This window comes from Achroia grisella, unplaced genomic scaffold, assembly GCF_030625045.1.
Source record: "Achroia grisella isolate CSIRO2021 unplaced genomic scaffold, CSIRO_AGI_Agris_v1 utg778, whole genome shotgun sequence".
NCBI classification, from domain to species: Eukaryota; Metazoa; Arthropoda; class Insecta; order Lepidoptera; family Pyralidae; genus Achroia; species Achroia grisella.
Window position 1 is genome coordinate 20,639 of NW_026713018.1, and position 15,238 is coordinate 35,876.

General features: G+C 43.7%; 2 protein-coding genes across 2 annotated transcripts; one reads left to right on the forward strand and one right to left on the reverse strand.

The window, feature by feature from the left end:
* Positions 1–3,984: 3,984 nt before the first annotated feature.
* Positions 3,985–8,126, reverse strand: LOC131850614 (NAD-dependent protein deacetylase sirtuin-7). The gene is made up of 4 exons (XM_059200909.1): positions 7,711–8,126; positions 7,532–7,629; positions 5,116–5,947; positions 3,985–4,784 (listed from the first exon to the last, which is right to left on the reverse strand). The coding sequence occupies exons 1-4, from the start codon at positions 7,966–7,968 to the stop codon at positions 4,011–4,013; spliced, it is 1,962 nt and encodes a 653-aa protein (XP_059056892.1). The 5' UTR covers positions 7,969–8,126; the 3' UTR covers positions 3,985–4,010.
* An 834-nt stretch (positions 8,127–8,960) lies between these two features.
* LOC131850615 (large ribosomal subunit protein eL38) lies at positions 8,961–15,022 on the forward strand. Its single transcript, XM_059200910.1, has 5 exons — positions 8,961–9,032; positions 9,186–9,214; positions 9,967–10,027; positions 13,738–13,860; positions 14,964–15,022. The coding sequence occupies exons 2-5, from the start codon at positions 9,212–9,214 to the stop codon at positions 14,987–14,989; spliced, it is 213 nt and encodes a 70-aa protein (XP_059056893.1). The 5' UTR covers positions 8,961–9,032; positions 9,186–9,211; the 3' UTR covers positions 14,990–15,022.
* The last annotated feature ends 216 nt before the right edge of the window (positions 15,023–15,238 follow it).

Consider the following 15,238-nt stretch of genomic DNA (forward strand, 5'->3'; position numbering starts at 1 on the left):
TGTCTGTAGCGAGCTTCTAGTACGGGCACTGTGGGCGGGGCGGCGCGGAGTATTAGGTTAGCGGTGTGAGACACGAGACGCGCGCGCTCATGGCCGAGAAGCGGATTTAAGACTAGACCCAGGGGTCAGGCAGGAACCCAATTATACCGGGGCTCCCCAACGTGCGTAAACCAAAATTAACTTGCAAACCTTTTTTTTTATTATTTCACAAAAAACAAAAACAAAAAAGCAATTTTTTTATTTTAATGATTTAGTAAATCAGTTGCCGAAAAGAAAAGAAAAGGCAAGAAGAGTGTTATGTAATTTTAATTGTTTGTAAAAATTGTGAAAAAAGTGACAGGCATATAATTATGATGCAATGGCGGAAAAAAGAAACGTAAAAAAAAAACGAAGGACAAAGGGAACTCGCAAAGACTGCCGCCCGGGGCCTCGCAATGGGTAAGGCTGAAATCCTTACCCTTCGTATAAGGGTTCCCAAACAAATTTTTATACGGGGCTGGACCCTCGCCTCAGAATGAGATAGCGTGTGAGTTAGCGTGCCGCCGCCGCGCCGTCCGGTATGTCCGGTATGTCCGGTCACACACACACGTACAGTGCTGTAGCGACGACACTCGCGGGTGCTCTCCCGCTAGCGCGCCGGTACCCAGTCCGCGGCACACGTGCCGTGCAACTGTATTAAATAAGTCGCTATTTATAGCACAGGACGAACATCTTTTGGGTTCATTAAACACAAAGAAATATAAATATACACCGACATTGTATGTATGTCGAATCAATAATTAATTGTAATAGAAAATTTTATACAACTTACATATACGATTACTGACACAACACGACCTAAAACTATAAAACGAGATAGCACTCTCATCGGAAATAGACAGCCGTGAGCACTAACGAAAGTAATCATAAGCATTAGGGCAAGTCCATCCCTATCCCATGATTATTCACGATATAAGTAAATATATACAACTACAAATCAAAAAGAACATAGGTTTTCAGCGACGGGGCTTAGTGGCCTTACGCAACTATACATTTTGTTCATCTGCGTGATCCTGTCTAGAAACCATCGTAGTTAATTCCTGGAGATGTCGTCACTACAAGTAAGGGTCACATATACCTGCACATACCATCCGAGACAGTCTTATCAGCAGTAGTTGCAATTGGGGGAAAGTATCGTCGATTCAATGTACCATGTCGAGTTGATCTCCGCGCCGTTCTCATAGCGTGACATACACATCTTACATAGTGCTGTTGGTGCTTGCTCCTCCCATTTTTGTAGTTTTGCAATATACAAAATTAAAAAATATAGATACGCCTATTGAATATACTTTCGATATCTGTGGGCTAATTATATAACACTATATGAAATCGTTTCTGTTAAAGTTGTGATGCAATACAAAATCATTTCAATTTTTAAAATGTGATACTCTATGGGTCAGTGGGTTCAATAAAAAGAAACACACTATACAAAATTCAGCTCATTTGTTTATTCCAATATTAGTCAAATTACATAATTATAAACGGTAGTCATCAATTGAACATCACGACACGATGTCGCGTCACCCTATCTACAGCACATTACATAGATACATATCATAATTATATTAAACTATACAATAGTGTTGGGGGACTGTCGCCGCCACACTCCAGTGTGTCAACAGCCGCTCTACGTACTCTAACGACTCTACACGACGTGCGGCCACTACGGCGCGATAGCAGCACAAGCACAGCACCGTGGCTCGATAGATAAAATTAAATAATAAAAAAAAAAAAGTATAAAACATTGAAACAAAAACTGTTACAATTTTCAAATAGTATTATAAGTACCTGGGACAATGTAATAATTTTGTATGTTGGTTTGTTGTTTATTATTATAATAGAATAAAAAATAATTTATTCAAATAAACTTACATTGAAGTACTTTTGAATAGTCATCACGTTAAGTTGACGTGTGTGAATACAAACTACCAATTAGCACTAATTCAATTAAATGCGAAAAAATTAAATATCCAACCAACTGGTTGAGCAACTATATAAGAGTATATGAGTCGTAGTGATCAGAGCCGGCCGGTCCCTACGGGCGGCACTCGTTCAGGAGTATAATTGGTGTGCATGTATGTCCCAGTTGTGTTATATTTACAATACATTGGAGGTACAGAGGAGGAGCGTGCGCGACACACTGGCCGTGTTCTTCTTATAATTATTGTTCGGTACTTATACAACTAATTATGTACATCACAACCTTCAATTATTCAGTTATTGTGCAAACTGCAACGGAAACTAGAGTAGGGTTGCCAACACCAAATATAAAACCAGGACTCAGTAATATACTTGTTATAATGATATTATTATATAATGTCAATAGGCTAAATTAATAAAATTCAAGTAATGGTCATAATCAGTCTTCAATACTTAAAAGTATTTTTTAAATAAAATACATCATCTTCTCAGAGCGTTTGAAAAACCCAGGGCGCTTCTTAAAACTATCCAGGACACTATAAGAACTAGGACATGTCCTGGGAAAACAGGACGGTTGGCAACTCTAAGCTAGGGCAACGAGTATTCTGGTGATGCACAAATTAATACTACATAAAAAATATCGCCATATGACAGTGACAGTATCATAGTCAACAGTAACAGCGAGCAGACCAAACGTTACCAACGCATTATTGTACCGTCACTCATTTTTTTTTCGGACTACTCTAATGCTGTCGGCCGCAGCTGGCCTTTACAGCTTCACCGGACGATAGGGGGCGAGTGCAGATGGCACTCCAAACCAAAGGAAGGAGTTGGAGCGGCTGCAGGCCAGCTCCCGCCTGGCAGTCATAGCGGCCGCACATTACTGTGAGGTGGTCTGTAGAGACTGTGGCCGGTACTCGGCCGCGGCGCCGGCCTCCCAGCGACCAACACTAACACTTCGTCTTTGTTCATTCGTTATTGTCGATATACACACACATACATATGTTCGACATAGTCATACATCACGGCAGTAGAAGTGAGTGTTCACAACTTTCATTTTCTAAAATAAATAACCTAACATGTGATGACAATTACAGTTACAACGGTACAAATGAATCTAACTCAGCTAATATGTGAGCCGTATCACTTTGAGGATGTGCTTTAAGTTATTTTACCTGTTCACGATAAGAATGCATTAAACAATTAAATTATTAATTTTATTTTCCATCAATCGAGGCAATTATTAACTAAATATTTGGCAACACAGTCCAATCAACCAAACCATGATTCATCTAAACATGAGTACGGTTTTAAAGAAAATTTGTGCGAGCAGTGTATTCAAGTTGTGGTTTGTGGTTACATTGTTATTGTACATTCAGATAATCTATATATTTATGTTTATATTTGTATATTGAGATCAGTACGAGTCGAGTGCACTTCTGACACAACAAATATGATTACTACTAGGTTGCGACACTAGCGGCGGTTTGTGTAAACGAGTTTTGTTCCGTAAACTATCACAGAATGTTCATCAAGTCGTTCATTGTCACGGGGAACGGAGCCATCGACTACCTCGATATTTATTTTCTGTAAAACAATTGACTAAATTAAAGCTACAATAATGTGAAGTATAAAATATTCAGTCACGATTATTATTCTAAGATAATTAATTCTTAACTGGCGGTGATCGGTCCACGCCTACAAATGGAATCTCATCACCTCATCACCTCATCACCGGTCGGCTGCGGTGAACACCGCACGTCGAGGCGGCGCGGGGCCTCACTCGCGGCACTACACCTACGTCACCAGTACCAGTCCACGGTAAAAAAAATAAATATGAATATCTTACGAGCTACGGTCGTCGGTCGACTTAAATAATTCATATGTACAATTCAACATTATTACTATTCACAATTCTTTTTAATATAAACATTTTTAATACTGCCGCGCCGGTCGCGTTCTCGGTCGGTGCGATGCGATGCGGGCACGTGCGACGTCGCGGGGAGAGGGATCGAGGGGGGCGAGGGGGGCGAGGGGGAGCGTGTGTCGCGCTACCGTCTCCGGCGGCGCCCCTTGCGGTACCCCTTGCCGTACCAGCCGCCGCCGTCGTCGTCGGCGGCGGCGGGGGTGCCGGGGGCGGCGGGGGTGCCGGGGGCGGGGGCGTCGTCGCCGGCGCAGCAGGCGCACAGCAGGCGGCGGCCGCGCGCGCGGCGCCACACGCGGCGGTCGGGCGGGGGCGTCCGCGGGGGGCCGTACCACAGGCAGCGGCGCGCGCCGTACCGGCCGCGGCACCAGGCGCACTCGACCGCGTCCGCCGGCGCCGCCAGGATGGTGTGCAGCCCCGGGTACAGCGACGCGCGGCACACCAGCACCGCGCGCGCGATGATGGCCGCCGCCAGCGACCCGGCCGCCGCCTCCGCCGCCTCCGCCGACGGCTCCTCCCACTCGCCCGCCTCCGACTTCACCTCGCCCTCCGACTCCGACTCGGGCTCGGCCTTGAACTCCGTCTTGGGCGCGAGTCCGTTGGCGTCCGCGGGCCGGTGGAGCAGGCGCCGCAGGCCGCCGCCGAGGTCCCAGGGCGCGCGGCGGGCGTCGCCGCCGCCCTCGTCCTCCTCCTTCTTGGGCTCGATGAGGAGCGGCGAGGCGGTGCCGGCGGTGGGCGGGGCGGCGAGGGATCCGTTGGCGCGGGGCGGGGGGCGCGGCCTCCTGTACTGCCGCAGCGCGCTCGTGGTCTTCCGCTCGGGCGACGTCGCACGCTGACTGCACAGAGTCGGCGCGTGCTCGGCACGCAACAAAATGGTCGCTTCCCCGGACCGCATGTTGACCTGTAACATAATTCAACTTTCGATTCAATGATTTATTTAAAAATAGTATACACAAATAAACCTTAATCTATGAAGTCTTTATTGATAAATTTTGTATATATTATATATATAACAAATAAACCACTATTCATAGTTACCTATTGAGGGTTTTCTTCTACTAAAACATTGTTACCGTTTTTTCTAAGATATAGAAATAACTAATACGGACAGTGTTATAAAATAATTAAATGTCCAATATTTAATAATATCTCATTTGCAACTCAATATAAACCTAAAAAAATCTGCCGTCATCTGGTATAGCTCACGCTAATCGAGTGAAAGGGAGTAGAACCTGGAAGGCGTGGAGCAGGTCGGGCGGCGGCGGCGCGGGGGGCGGCGGGGGGCGGCCGCGCAGGCGGTCGGCCAGGCGGCGCAGCGGCAGCTCCTCGTCCGAGTCGGAGGCGGAGGGCGAGGAGGGCTCGTCGGAGGAGGCGGAGGCGGAGGCGGGCGGCGCGCGGAGCGGGGGGCGGCGCGAGGTGTGCGCCTCGGGCTCCGCGAGCGGCTCGGCGTGCGCCAGCAGGGGGTCGCGGGAGGCGCGGTAGGGCGGCACGCGCAGCCGCAGCCGCCGCGCCACCTGCCGCATCACCGCGTCGCAGCGCGCGTTGATCTTGAGCGCGGCCACCGAGTCCTTGGGCGTCCACTGCAGGTTGACGATGTAGAGCGCGGGGCGCGCGGCCGGCGCGGCGTGCATGCGCCACAGGCGCGGGTAGCGGCGCAGCACCTTGAGGCTGGAGCCGAGGCACAGCACCACGTCCGCGCGCGCGGCGTGCCGCAGCGCCCCGGCCCAGTTGAGCGGCCAGGCGGCGCGGCCGCGCTCCCCGAAGTGCACGATGGAGTCCCGCAGCTCGGCGCCGCAGTCGTGGCACAGGCGGCGCGTGGCGTGCGCGTGCCGCGCCGTGCGCTCGGTGGTGTCGAAGGCCCGCAGGTAGACGCGGCGGCAGGCGGCGCACAGCTCCGCGAACATGTCCCCGTGCAGCTCGGCCAGCGCGCGGCGCGGCAGGCCGGCGCGCACGTGCAGCCCGTCGCAGTTCTGCGACGCCACGAACTTGAGCGTGCCGCGCGCCCACAGCGCCGTCAGCGCCATGTGCGTGAACGTCGGCCGCGCCCGGGACACCTCCACGCGCCTGCGCCACACCGATACGTTACACCAACAGAATAGTCCCTGTCTAGCATATGGGTGCCAAACTTGGAGCGCTACAGAGAAACGTGCAGAGACCAAGAGTATGGCAGAACTCAATAGAAAGAAGTGTTATCGGTGTTAAACTAGGAGACGAAATTAACCTAACAAAAATAAAAGAAAAAACAAAATTTTAAAATGTAGAAACAACTGTTAAATCTATGAAGTGGTGGTGGACAGGCTAGGCACATGATGAGGGAAAAAATACCAAACTGGACAAAAGACATTACAGAGTGGTACCCAAAGACACAAAAGAAACAGAGGCAGACAGACCAAAAAATAGGAAGGTAGCAGGGAAAGTTTAGACTCAGAGTGCAAGGGAATGAATGCTATGGAAATACTTGGAGGAGGCCTATATCACATGACAGACTGTTGATATTCAGATGTGGAAATAAAAAAAAAATTACTAAATTATAGACTAACATGACTTTATTATTATTATACATACATAAAGGTTTTTATTATTATTATTATTTATGACACCAATAACATGCCACAGTGCATTTTCATGGCCACACCTCTTATTCTTAATGAAAAACTTAAAATATATTCTATTTCTTTTTCTTAAAATATATCTAGTGTGCTGTAAGCAGTCTGTGAGCAGCTGTAATGAGTGTGGAAAAAGGGATAATTGTGAATACAGAATATTATAGAATATTAGTTTACGGACAACCTTTTGTTTATAAGTAAAAAGCTACATGATTCATTTAAATGCAGTCAAAATGGAACAAAAAAATACCAATGCCATCAAAATTTTTCTACAATTTTTAAAAAATCTTAGTAGATCCTAGGGAACTGTAGTAAATTATATATTAGAATGTGTATCTAAAGCTACACTATCAGTCTACTGGCAGTTCTATCTGTCATGAGAGAGAAATTGTGAGTGTATACATCAACACCATGAGCAAGGAACCCTATAAACCTACACCCAGTTCCAATTCCCTGGAACTACTCCCTTTTTGCTACAGGTTCATGCCTGACAACCGCATAGTGAATCCATGGTATGCTAGAAAACTTTACAGTAATACAGCATATAAATGAATAAAAGGTCCTCCTCTATCAGAGGGATTACTCTGACGCCTTGATAGAGTACTTCTAATTATATGTGAAGCTATAAATCTTACAATAGCCAGACCAAAAATGATTAACAACAAAACACAAATTAATTTTATAAAAGAAGGCTCAACTTGATACTCAAAATACAATTTCAATATTATGTATTACACATGTCTGGACTATTTTAATGGGCACATGAAGAGCATTATGAACTCCCAGAGGATGGACCCGGCATCTGCATGGTGAATACATAGAATGCTAATCATCTCATAAGTCATTGGGTATAATTTTAAAAGATATTATGTAAATATGGTGAAATATAATGATAGATTGCAAAATTCTTCAATCGCTGATATATATCTGTGTGTTTTTATTTTTCAAGAGCCGTACAGTTACCATTTCATTACAGATGGTGCACCAACAGGTTGTTTATAGTTATCATCCAATAAATATAATATGAAATCAAAACACTGACCCTACGGTCTCGCCCCGCTGTAGTCGCGTCCACACTCCGTGCGGCCCACGATAGTCGGGAATATCAGCAGCCGTACTGATGCCCGCACCGGTGTACACCTGTACACATTGCATCACGTTACAGGCACTCGGTATACCAAAAATGTGAGCGAACAAAGGAGGCAACGAAGAGTAACTCACGACGAGATGCTTGGCGTTGCGCAGGGCGCGCGCGAGCCGGCGGCACTTGTCCCGCAGCACCCTGGGGCTGTCCTCCACCTCCCGCGCGCGCTCGGCGGCCCGCGCCCGCCGCAGCGCCGCCGCCGCCGCCGCCGCCGCCGCCGCCAGCGGTCTCTTGTTTACGGTGAGGTTGCCTCCGTTGCTACTCGTACCCGTCGAGGAACGACTCGCCTCACCGTTGAGTCTCGCGCTGCAGCGCAGCCCGCCACGAGCCTCCATTCTGGCTATCGGTTCTCACTTATACTCGCTCATTCTAAACGAAATTAACCGTTTTTTGTGGAGTAATATGTATGTCGCTGGGTTTCATGACCGAAAACAATAAAATGTGTCAATTAAGATTGGTTGAAATAGGTTCAAATAAATATTATTTCCACAGATCACTTATCTCCACAGACTGCCAAAGATGTCACATCCACAGATAACTTTTCGCTTTAGTTGAACCACAGATAAGATAATGTTAGACTACACTGATCCATCTATACTGTAAAATCGTTTTAGAGTTTAACAATTTTTCATTACTTATTGATATTCTAAGTCTTATTACTCTGTAAAGAATTGTATGTATGCATTTCTAATGAAATCATATAACAAAGTAACGGGATAGGAAATTTGGGTTCCTCACAGATAAAAAAAAATAAAGACTGGTACAGACACGTACAGACTGAGTGTGGAATGATATTTTAGTATAAGTATATGGACTAATTTGTAATTTGCGTTTTAATAATTGTTTATATATTTATTAATACAATAATCGTTTAAATGAAAATGTATTTCTATAGATAATCGATTTTATGGAAAGTCATTCACAAATATTTTGTCAAACCTATTTTTTAAATTCCTTCTGTAGATATTTCTGCTTTTTAAGTCACTTTGTTCCACTAAAAATGAATTAACAAATAATCGAATATATATTAATATAAATATTCATACTGCAATATTATTTTAATAAATAAGACACAATCACATTGTTATTCGATGTATTATTCTTCAATATTTAGGGGAATTTTGGGCAAATTAGTGGAGGTAAACGCGACGGTTGGCATATTTTATTTATAATTTTATTTCACTGGTAGATAAAATTTAAGATTATCTAAATATTACTAAAGAAATGTTTGTTTCTGATATAATAGTAGCTGATAATTCTTTATTTGTTATTACTTTTGCTTATATAAAAATTTGCATTGTCTTTTAATATCTCGGCTGAAGGACTCTCATCCGGTTCCTAATAATAAAGTAAAAAAAAAATAATGTCTTTCTTTTTTTGGTGTTCAACTTCTTGACAGGTGAGTAAAGTGATGTTTTGAAATTTTTAATAATCGTAATAAATCGTCGTATCAAAATACTATTTATTTATATGAAATAGTAACATTTCTGTGTAACGTATATATCTATATGTTGAAACTTTTATTTTTATATTCTGTGTTTTACTATTTCAGTGCAAGTGTCAGACCGATTGTTCACCATGGTAAGAATATATTTTTTGTTTTTATTTTGGAGAAGTGTATCAAAATGTTTATAATTGATGATGAACAGTTTTGAGCCATTCGCCTAAATATGCACGTATCAATTTTTGTGATAACACCAGTATAGTACGGTTAAAAACTACAATTTGTTTTGGTCCGATTTGAAAAGTGTCAATACAATCCACGAGATTACTACAAAACTGAAGACTGGTGCCGACCAGAATCTTCAGGAATAGCGTAGCGAGTACTACTCCGGATATTAACATGACTACCACGTACTCTGCTATCTTTGTTCTGTAATATTCATGAGTTACACTAGCAGTTACATTTTATAAAATGTGCCTTGTCTTGAGACTTAACTTCACATTTTCTGCAGCTTCTTATTTATTAAGTATTGAACAAAATCATATATTTAATCTTTTTGTAAAACAAGGTCCATTCCTATTAAATATGTATTATGTATTTTGGTAGTATATACTAGTATTATTTATTAAGTATATCACTGTTATACATCTATAATATTTTATTACAACCAATTGAAACCAAATTTGAAGATAACTTGTGGTGTGTTCTACAATCAAATTATTTCAAAAAGCATTGGTCAACAGTTGTTATTGTTTATTTTTTAAAGTTACAACAGCATAATTTAGTTTTTGGAAAAACATTAGTGAGGCCATTCCATAGTGTGTGGGTGTGAGGAGCTAGCTCGAGTAGTCACTCTTTATGTTTAATCTCAAATTGTTTTCATTTTCAGCCGCGTGAAATCAAAGACATTAAAGACTTTTTACTAAAGGCACGGAGACCAGACGCTAAGTGTGAGTTACTTTATTATTTTCAACTTTTTATTAAACTTAGTTTCATAACATGTCTATTGAGCACTGCCACATCTAAACTGTGTCACCCCACCTTACATTTTGCTATTGTTATTTAGTATGTAAGATCAATATTTTATGTACAATTGTCAATATAAAGCGTGTGGTGTCGCTGTAAGAATAGCACCACCCCCTCTCTTCCCGTGGGTGTCGTAAAAGGCGACTAAGGGATTCATCGACCAGTGGACGGGCAGCAGCGTCCTACTGAGTACCTACCATCATACTGCGATCGCCAACCCGCATGCCAAGCGTGGCGATTATGGCAATATCCCCCCAAATGAATTTACACCCAAGGCCCCGGCCCCCAGTCCCCGGCGGCCCCGCTAGTCTTGACCATGGTAGCGGTCATGGAAACGGCGGGGCAGGGGTGCGAAGAATCCCCAGGTAAGACCAGGCTACCACAAACGACGACCACTGGCCCTGGCAACATACAACGTTTGCGGACCGACGAAAAGTTAATTGAACTGGAGGAAGAGTTGAGCAGATTGCACTGGCATGTCGTGGGATTATCTGAAGTCCGAAGAAAGGGGGAGGACTCGATAGTCCTGAAATCCGGCAATCTGCTTTACTTCCGGGAGGGCGATCAACTGTCCCAAGGCGGTGTCGGGTTCCTCGTCCACAAGTCCCTTGTGAATAATGTTATCAAGGTCGAGAGCGTGTCGACTAGGGTAGCGTACCTGATACTCAGAATTACCAAACGGTATTCATTGAAGGTCATCCAAGTGTACGCTCCAACTTCGACGCACTCCGACGATGAGGTTGAGGCTATGTATGAGGATATCTCCAGAGCCATACATAGTACAAAGACTCATTATAGCGTTATCATGGGGGACTTTAACGCAAAATTGGGCAAACGAAGCGGTGATGAGCTGAGAGTGGGGCAATTTGGTATCGGTGATCGGAACTTCCGAGGTCAAATGCTGGCCGACTTCATGGAGAAGGAGAACCTCTTTATGATGAACTCCTTCTTCAGGAAGCCGGAACACCGGAAATGGACGTGGATTAGTCCCGATGGTGCCACAAAAAACGAGATAGATTTCATCTTGTCAACGAGAAGACAGATTTTCAATGATGTCTCTGTGATCAATGCCGTCAAAATTGGAAGTGATCACCGGATTGTAAGAGGCACATTGAATCTGAATCTGAAACTCGAACGATCCCGACTGATGAAATCTACGCTCCGCCCTACACCTATACAGATCCAAAACCCCGAAAGCTTTCAGCTAGAATTGCAAAACCGTTTCGAAAGCCTTGGTGACTGCGTTGACGTGGACGATTACAACAACAGGTTCGTGGAAACTGTCCGTGCGGCTGGGTCTAAGCACTTTAAAACCCGCCGCGCAGAAAGAACCGGAAAAATATCTATCTCTACCCTCAAATTGATGGATGAAAGGCGAAGTATGGTCCTGCAGTCTCCGACTGACGCTTCTCAGTATCGGCAACTTAGCAGGCAGATCTCTAAGTCCTTGACTCGTGACTTACGCCACTTTAACACAAATTGTGTAAAGGAGGCTATTGAGAGAAACAAGGGCTCAAAAGTCTTTAACAGGGATCTGGCTGCCGGACAGAGCCAGCTGACGCGACTTAGGACGGATGACGGCAGGATCGTTTCGTCTAAACCCGAACTTTTGAGGGAAATTGAGAAGTTCTATGGACAGTTATACACGACAACACGGGCACCTGTTAACAACACGGCGAAAGACCCTAGAGCCAAATTAACCCGACACTATACCGAAGATATCCCGGACGTCAGCCTGTACGAGATTGGTATGGCTCTTAAACAACTTAAAAACAACAAGGCGCCGGGCGATGATGGAGTTACTGCTGAGCTTCTGAGGGCTGGAGGTAGACCTGTTCTACGAATCCTCCAGAAGCTATTCAACTCCGTCATCCTCGAGGGCAAAACGCCTCAAGCATGGCAAAGGGTGTGGTGGTTCTGTTCTTCAAGAAGGGAGACAAATCGCTTCTGAAGAATTTCAGACCCGTAACACTGCTGAGCCATGTTTATAAGTTGTTTTCGAGAGTCATCACGAATCGTCTCGCGCGCAGGTTTGACGACTTCCAGCCTCCCGAACAAGCCGGGTTTCGAAAAGGCTTCAGTACCATAGACCACATTCATACGCTGCGGCAGGTAATTCAGAAGACCGAAGAATACAACCTGCCACTTTGCTTGGCGTTTGTGGACTATGAAAAAGCCTTTGATTCGATCGAGACGTGGGCTGTGCTACAGTCTCTCCAGCGGTGCCAAATTGACTATCGATATATCGAAGCGTTGAAATGTTTGTATGAAAACGCCACTATGTCAGTTCGCCTCCACGACCAGAATTCGAAGCCTATCCAACTGCAGCGAGGTGTCAGACAAGGCGATGTCATATCGCCAAAGCTGTTTACCGCTGCGTTGGAAGATGTCTTCAAGCTTCCGGACTGGAGCGGGCTGGGCATCAACATTAACGGCGAGTACATCAATCACCTTCGATTTGCCGACGATATCGTGGTCATGGCTGAGACCCTGGAAGACCTTAGCAAAATGCTCGAAGACCTCAGTAGAGTCTCACAAGGAGTAGGTCTTAAAATGAACATGGACAAGACGAAAATTATGTCAAACGTCCATGTCGTACCTGCTCCCGTAAAAATCGGAGATTCTACACTCGAAATTGTCGATCACTACGTATACTTAGGGCAAACTATCCAGCTAGGTAGATCCAATTTCGAGAAAGAGGTCAATCGTCGAATCCAACTCGGATGGGCAGCGTTCGGGAAGCTCCGATATATCTTTTCGTCCAAATTTCCGCAGTGTCTCAAGACGAAGGTTTACGACCAATGTGTGTTGCCAGTGATGACTTACGGAACAGAGACGTGGTCGCTAACTATGGGCCCCATCAATAAGCTCAGAGTCACTCAGAGGGCAATGGAGAGGGCTATGCTCGGAGTTTCTCTGCGTGATCGAATCAGAAATGAGGAGATCCGCAGAAGAACCAGAGTGACCGACATAGCCCGAAGAATTGCGACTTTGAAGTGGCAATGGGCAGGGCACATAGCTCGTAGGACAGATGGCCGTTGGGGCAGTAAAGTCCTCGAGTGGCGACCACGGACCGGAAGACGCAGCGTGGGCAGGCCTCCAGCAAGGTGGACCGACGATCTGGTCAAGATCGCGGGAAGGCATTGGATGCGAGCAGCGCAGGACCGATCGTCGTGGAGATCTTTGGGGGAGGCCTATGTCCAGCAGTGGACGTCTTCCGGGCTGCGATGATGATGATGATGATGTCAATATATCATCATCTTTAATAAACATAATTTCAACTGATAACGGCATATTATTACCCACAACAATACATAGAGTTCATGAGCCCCGACCCCAATTTCATTAATTGCTTTCTCTCTGCCTGAGACTGTTCTGAGTGTGGGTTGTGGTGGAGCATCAATTTCCTTTAGGTTCAAATTGTGGTTGTTTATCAGGCGTCATAGATGTTCACTAAGTTTCATAATACAAATATCTTAACTATTTTAGAAGATTCGGCCGAGAGGAAGTTGGTCATCAGGATCTGTTCTCGTCTTGTGGGCCAACATTGATACACTACAATGTATATGTCTTTAAAGTGAGTGCTCATGTAGGTGTTATTACTGTATAACTAATAGGTCATATTATATTTCAGCTGTGAAAATAAAGAAGAATTCAGAGAATGTAAAGTTCAAAGTGCGCTGTTCCCGGTTTCTGTACACGCTGGTCATCACAGATAAGGAGAAGGCAGAGAAGCTCAAGCAGAGCTTGCCACCAGGTATTATAGATTACATCCCTATTACTAAATGGAAAATGTTTAAATCAACTGTTTTGGATTAATTTTAGTGAAAAGAACTACATTTACTTTCAATTCCATGCCATTTACTTTTTGTTATTATTTGAAGTAATATATAGGGCAGGGAAGGCGAACCCATGGCACGCGTGCCGTCAATAGCACATCGTCAATCATAAAACTGTTTGAAGAAGCTGGCTCATGCTATTTTAACAATATTTTCACCTACCTATGCCTGTGAGTCATTATTTTCAGAGATGAATAACATTAAAAACTGTTAGAAACCGTTTGACAGATGAATTCAGTTCAGCATGCATTTTGCTAAAAGTAACATCGTACAAGCCTGACTGTAACCTGCAGCAACAGAAGTCACACTAATATTACAGTAATTTAATTTATGCCTGTAATGAAAACAATCCAAAATGTACCTGTTTTGTTTACTTTATTTCATAGAGAGTTTTGATAGTATTTATTATTATTATTTTCCAAATAATCAGAAAGTCAAAATTATTTGATGGCACATCAATGACCCCATTGAATATTTTTTTGAAAAATTGCATGTTGATGCATAAAGGTCCGCCTACCCTGCTATAGGGTTTCTACCAAGAAAGTTAAAATAAAACCAAACCATTTGTCTATCTGTCTGTCACAGTCCTATAATCTAGAAAATACCAGTGAGTTGACTTCTAAAAAGACCCAATAAAAATATTATTAAAAAATAATTTTATTTTCTTTCTAGTAGCAATACTGCCTATATTCATTATGCTGTAGAATGTAAACAACACTATTCACATAGCTTTAATTTTATAATATGATGATGTAGTATTTGTATTTTAGAACTTTCTTAAATACCGGCCAGACAATAACATTGTCATGTCTTTTCATTACTCAGGACAAAGGTCTGGACCCTGAAAATTCTTGTAGCTTAAGATGAAGCAGAGGTCATTGATTAACTCTGCCAAAGGAAATCTTTCCATAGTAAATAATTCATATATCTAATAGTGTTATTTTGAAAGTTCCACACGGCAGTCTGGCCTCTAGTGAAAAAAATATTTAATTTTTAATATACTGTTATTATTTTGTTGCAGGTCTGCAAGTTAAAGAAGTTAAGTGATGTTAAGTGCAAATAAAAAATAATAAAATACCATTTGTCGTTTCATTTACCACTAGTAGTATCCTGCGGAGATGCCCGCGATAACTTCGTTGTAGAGTGTGGTGAGTGCTACTGTAAAACTTCACTAAATATCGACCAACAGTTTAATATTAATATCATTTACTAACATTTCTAATTTATTGCGCACTGCTTATAAATAATATATAGCACAGTGCACTCACTCACCACACAGGTGATATAATTCATTGT

Excerpts from the sequence above, each read along its gene's own strand:
- LOC131850614 (XM_059200909.1), bottom strand. The coding sequence starts at position 7,968 with ATGGAGGCTCGTGGCGGGCTGCGCTGCAGCGCGAGACTCAACGGTGAG. Across the intron at positions 7,630-7,710 it reads GCAACGCCAAGCATCTCGTC|GTGTACACCGGTGCGGGCAT; the intron begins GTGAGTTACTCT and ends CAATGTGTACAG. Across the intron at positions 5,948-7,531 it reads CAGCGGGGCGAGACCGTAGG|GCGCGTGGAGGTGTCCCGGG; the intron begins GTCAGTGTTTTG and ends GGTGTGGCGCAG.
- LOC131850615 (XM_059200910.1), top strand. Across the intron at positions 10,028-13,737 it reads ACGGAGACCAGACGCTAAGT|CTGTGAAAATAAAGAAGAAT; the intron begins GTGAGTTACTTT and ends ATTATATTTCAG. Across the intron at positions 13,861-14,963 it reads CAAGCAGAGCTTGCCACCAG|GTCTGCAAGTTAAAGAAGTT; the intron begins GTATTATAGATT and ends ATTTTGTTGCAG.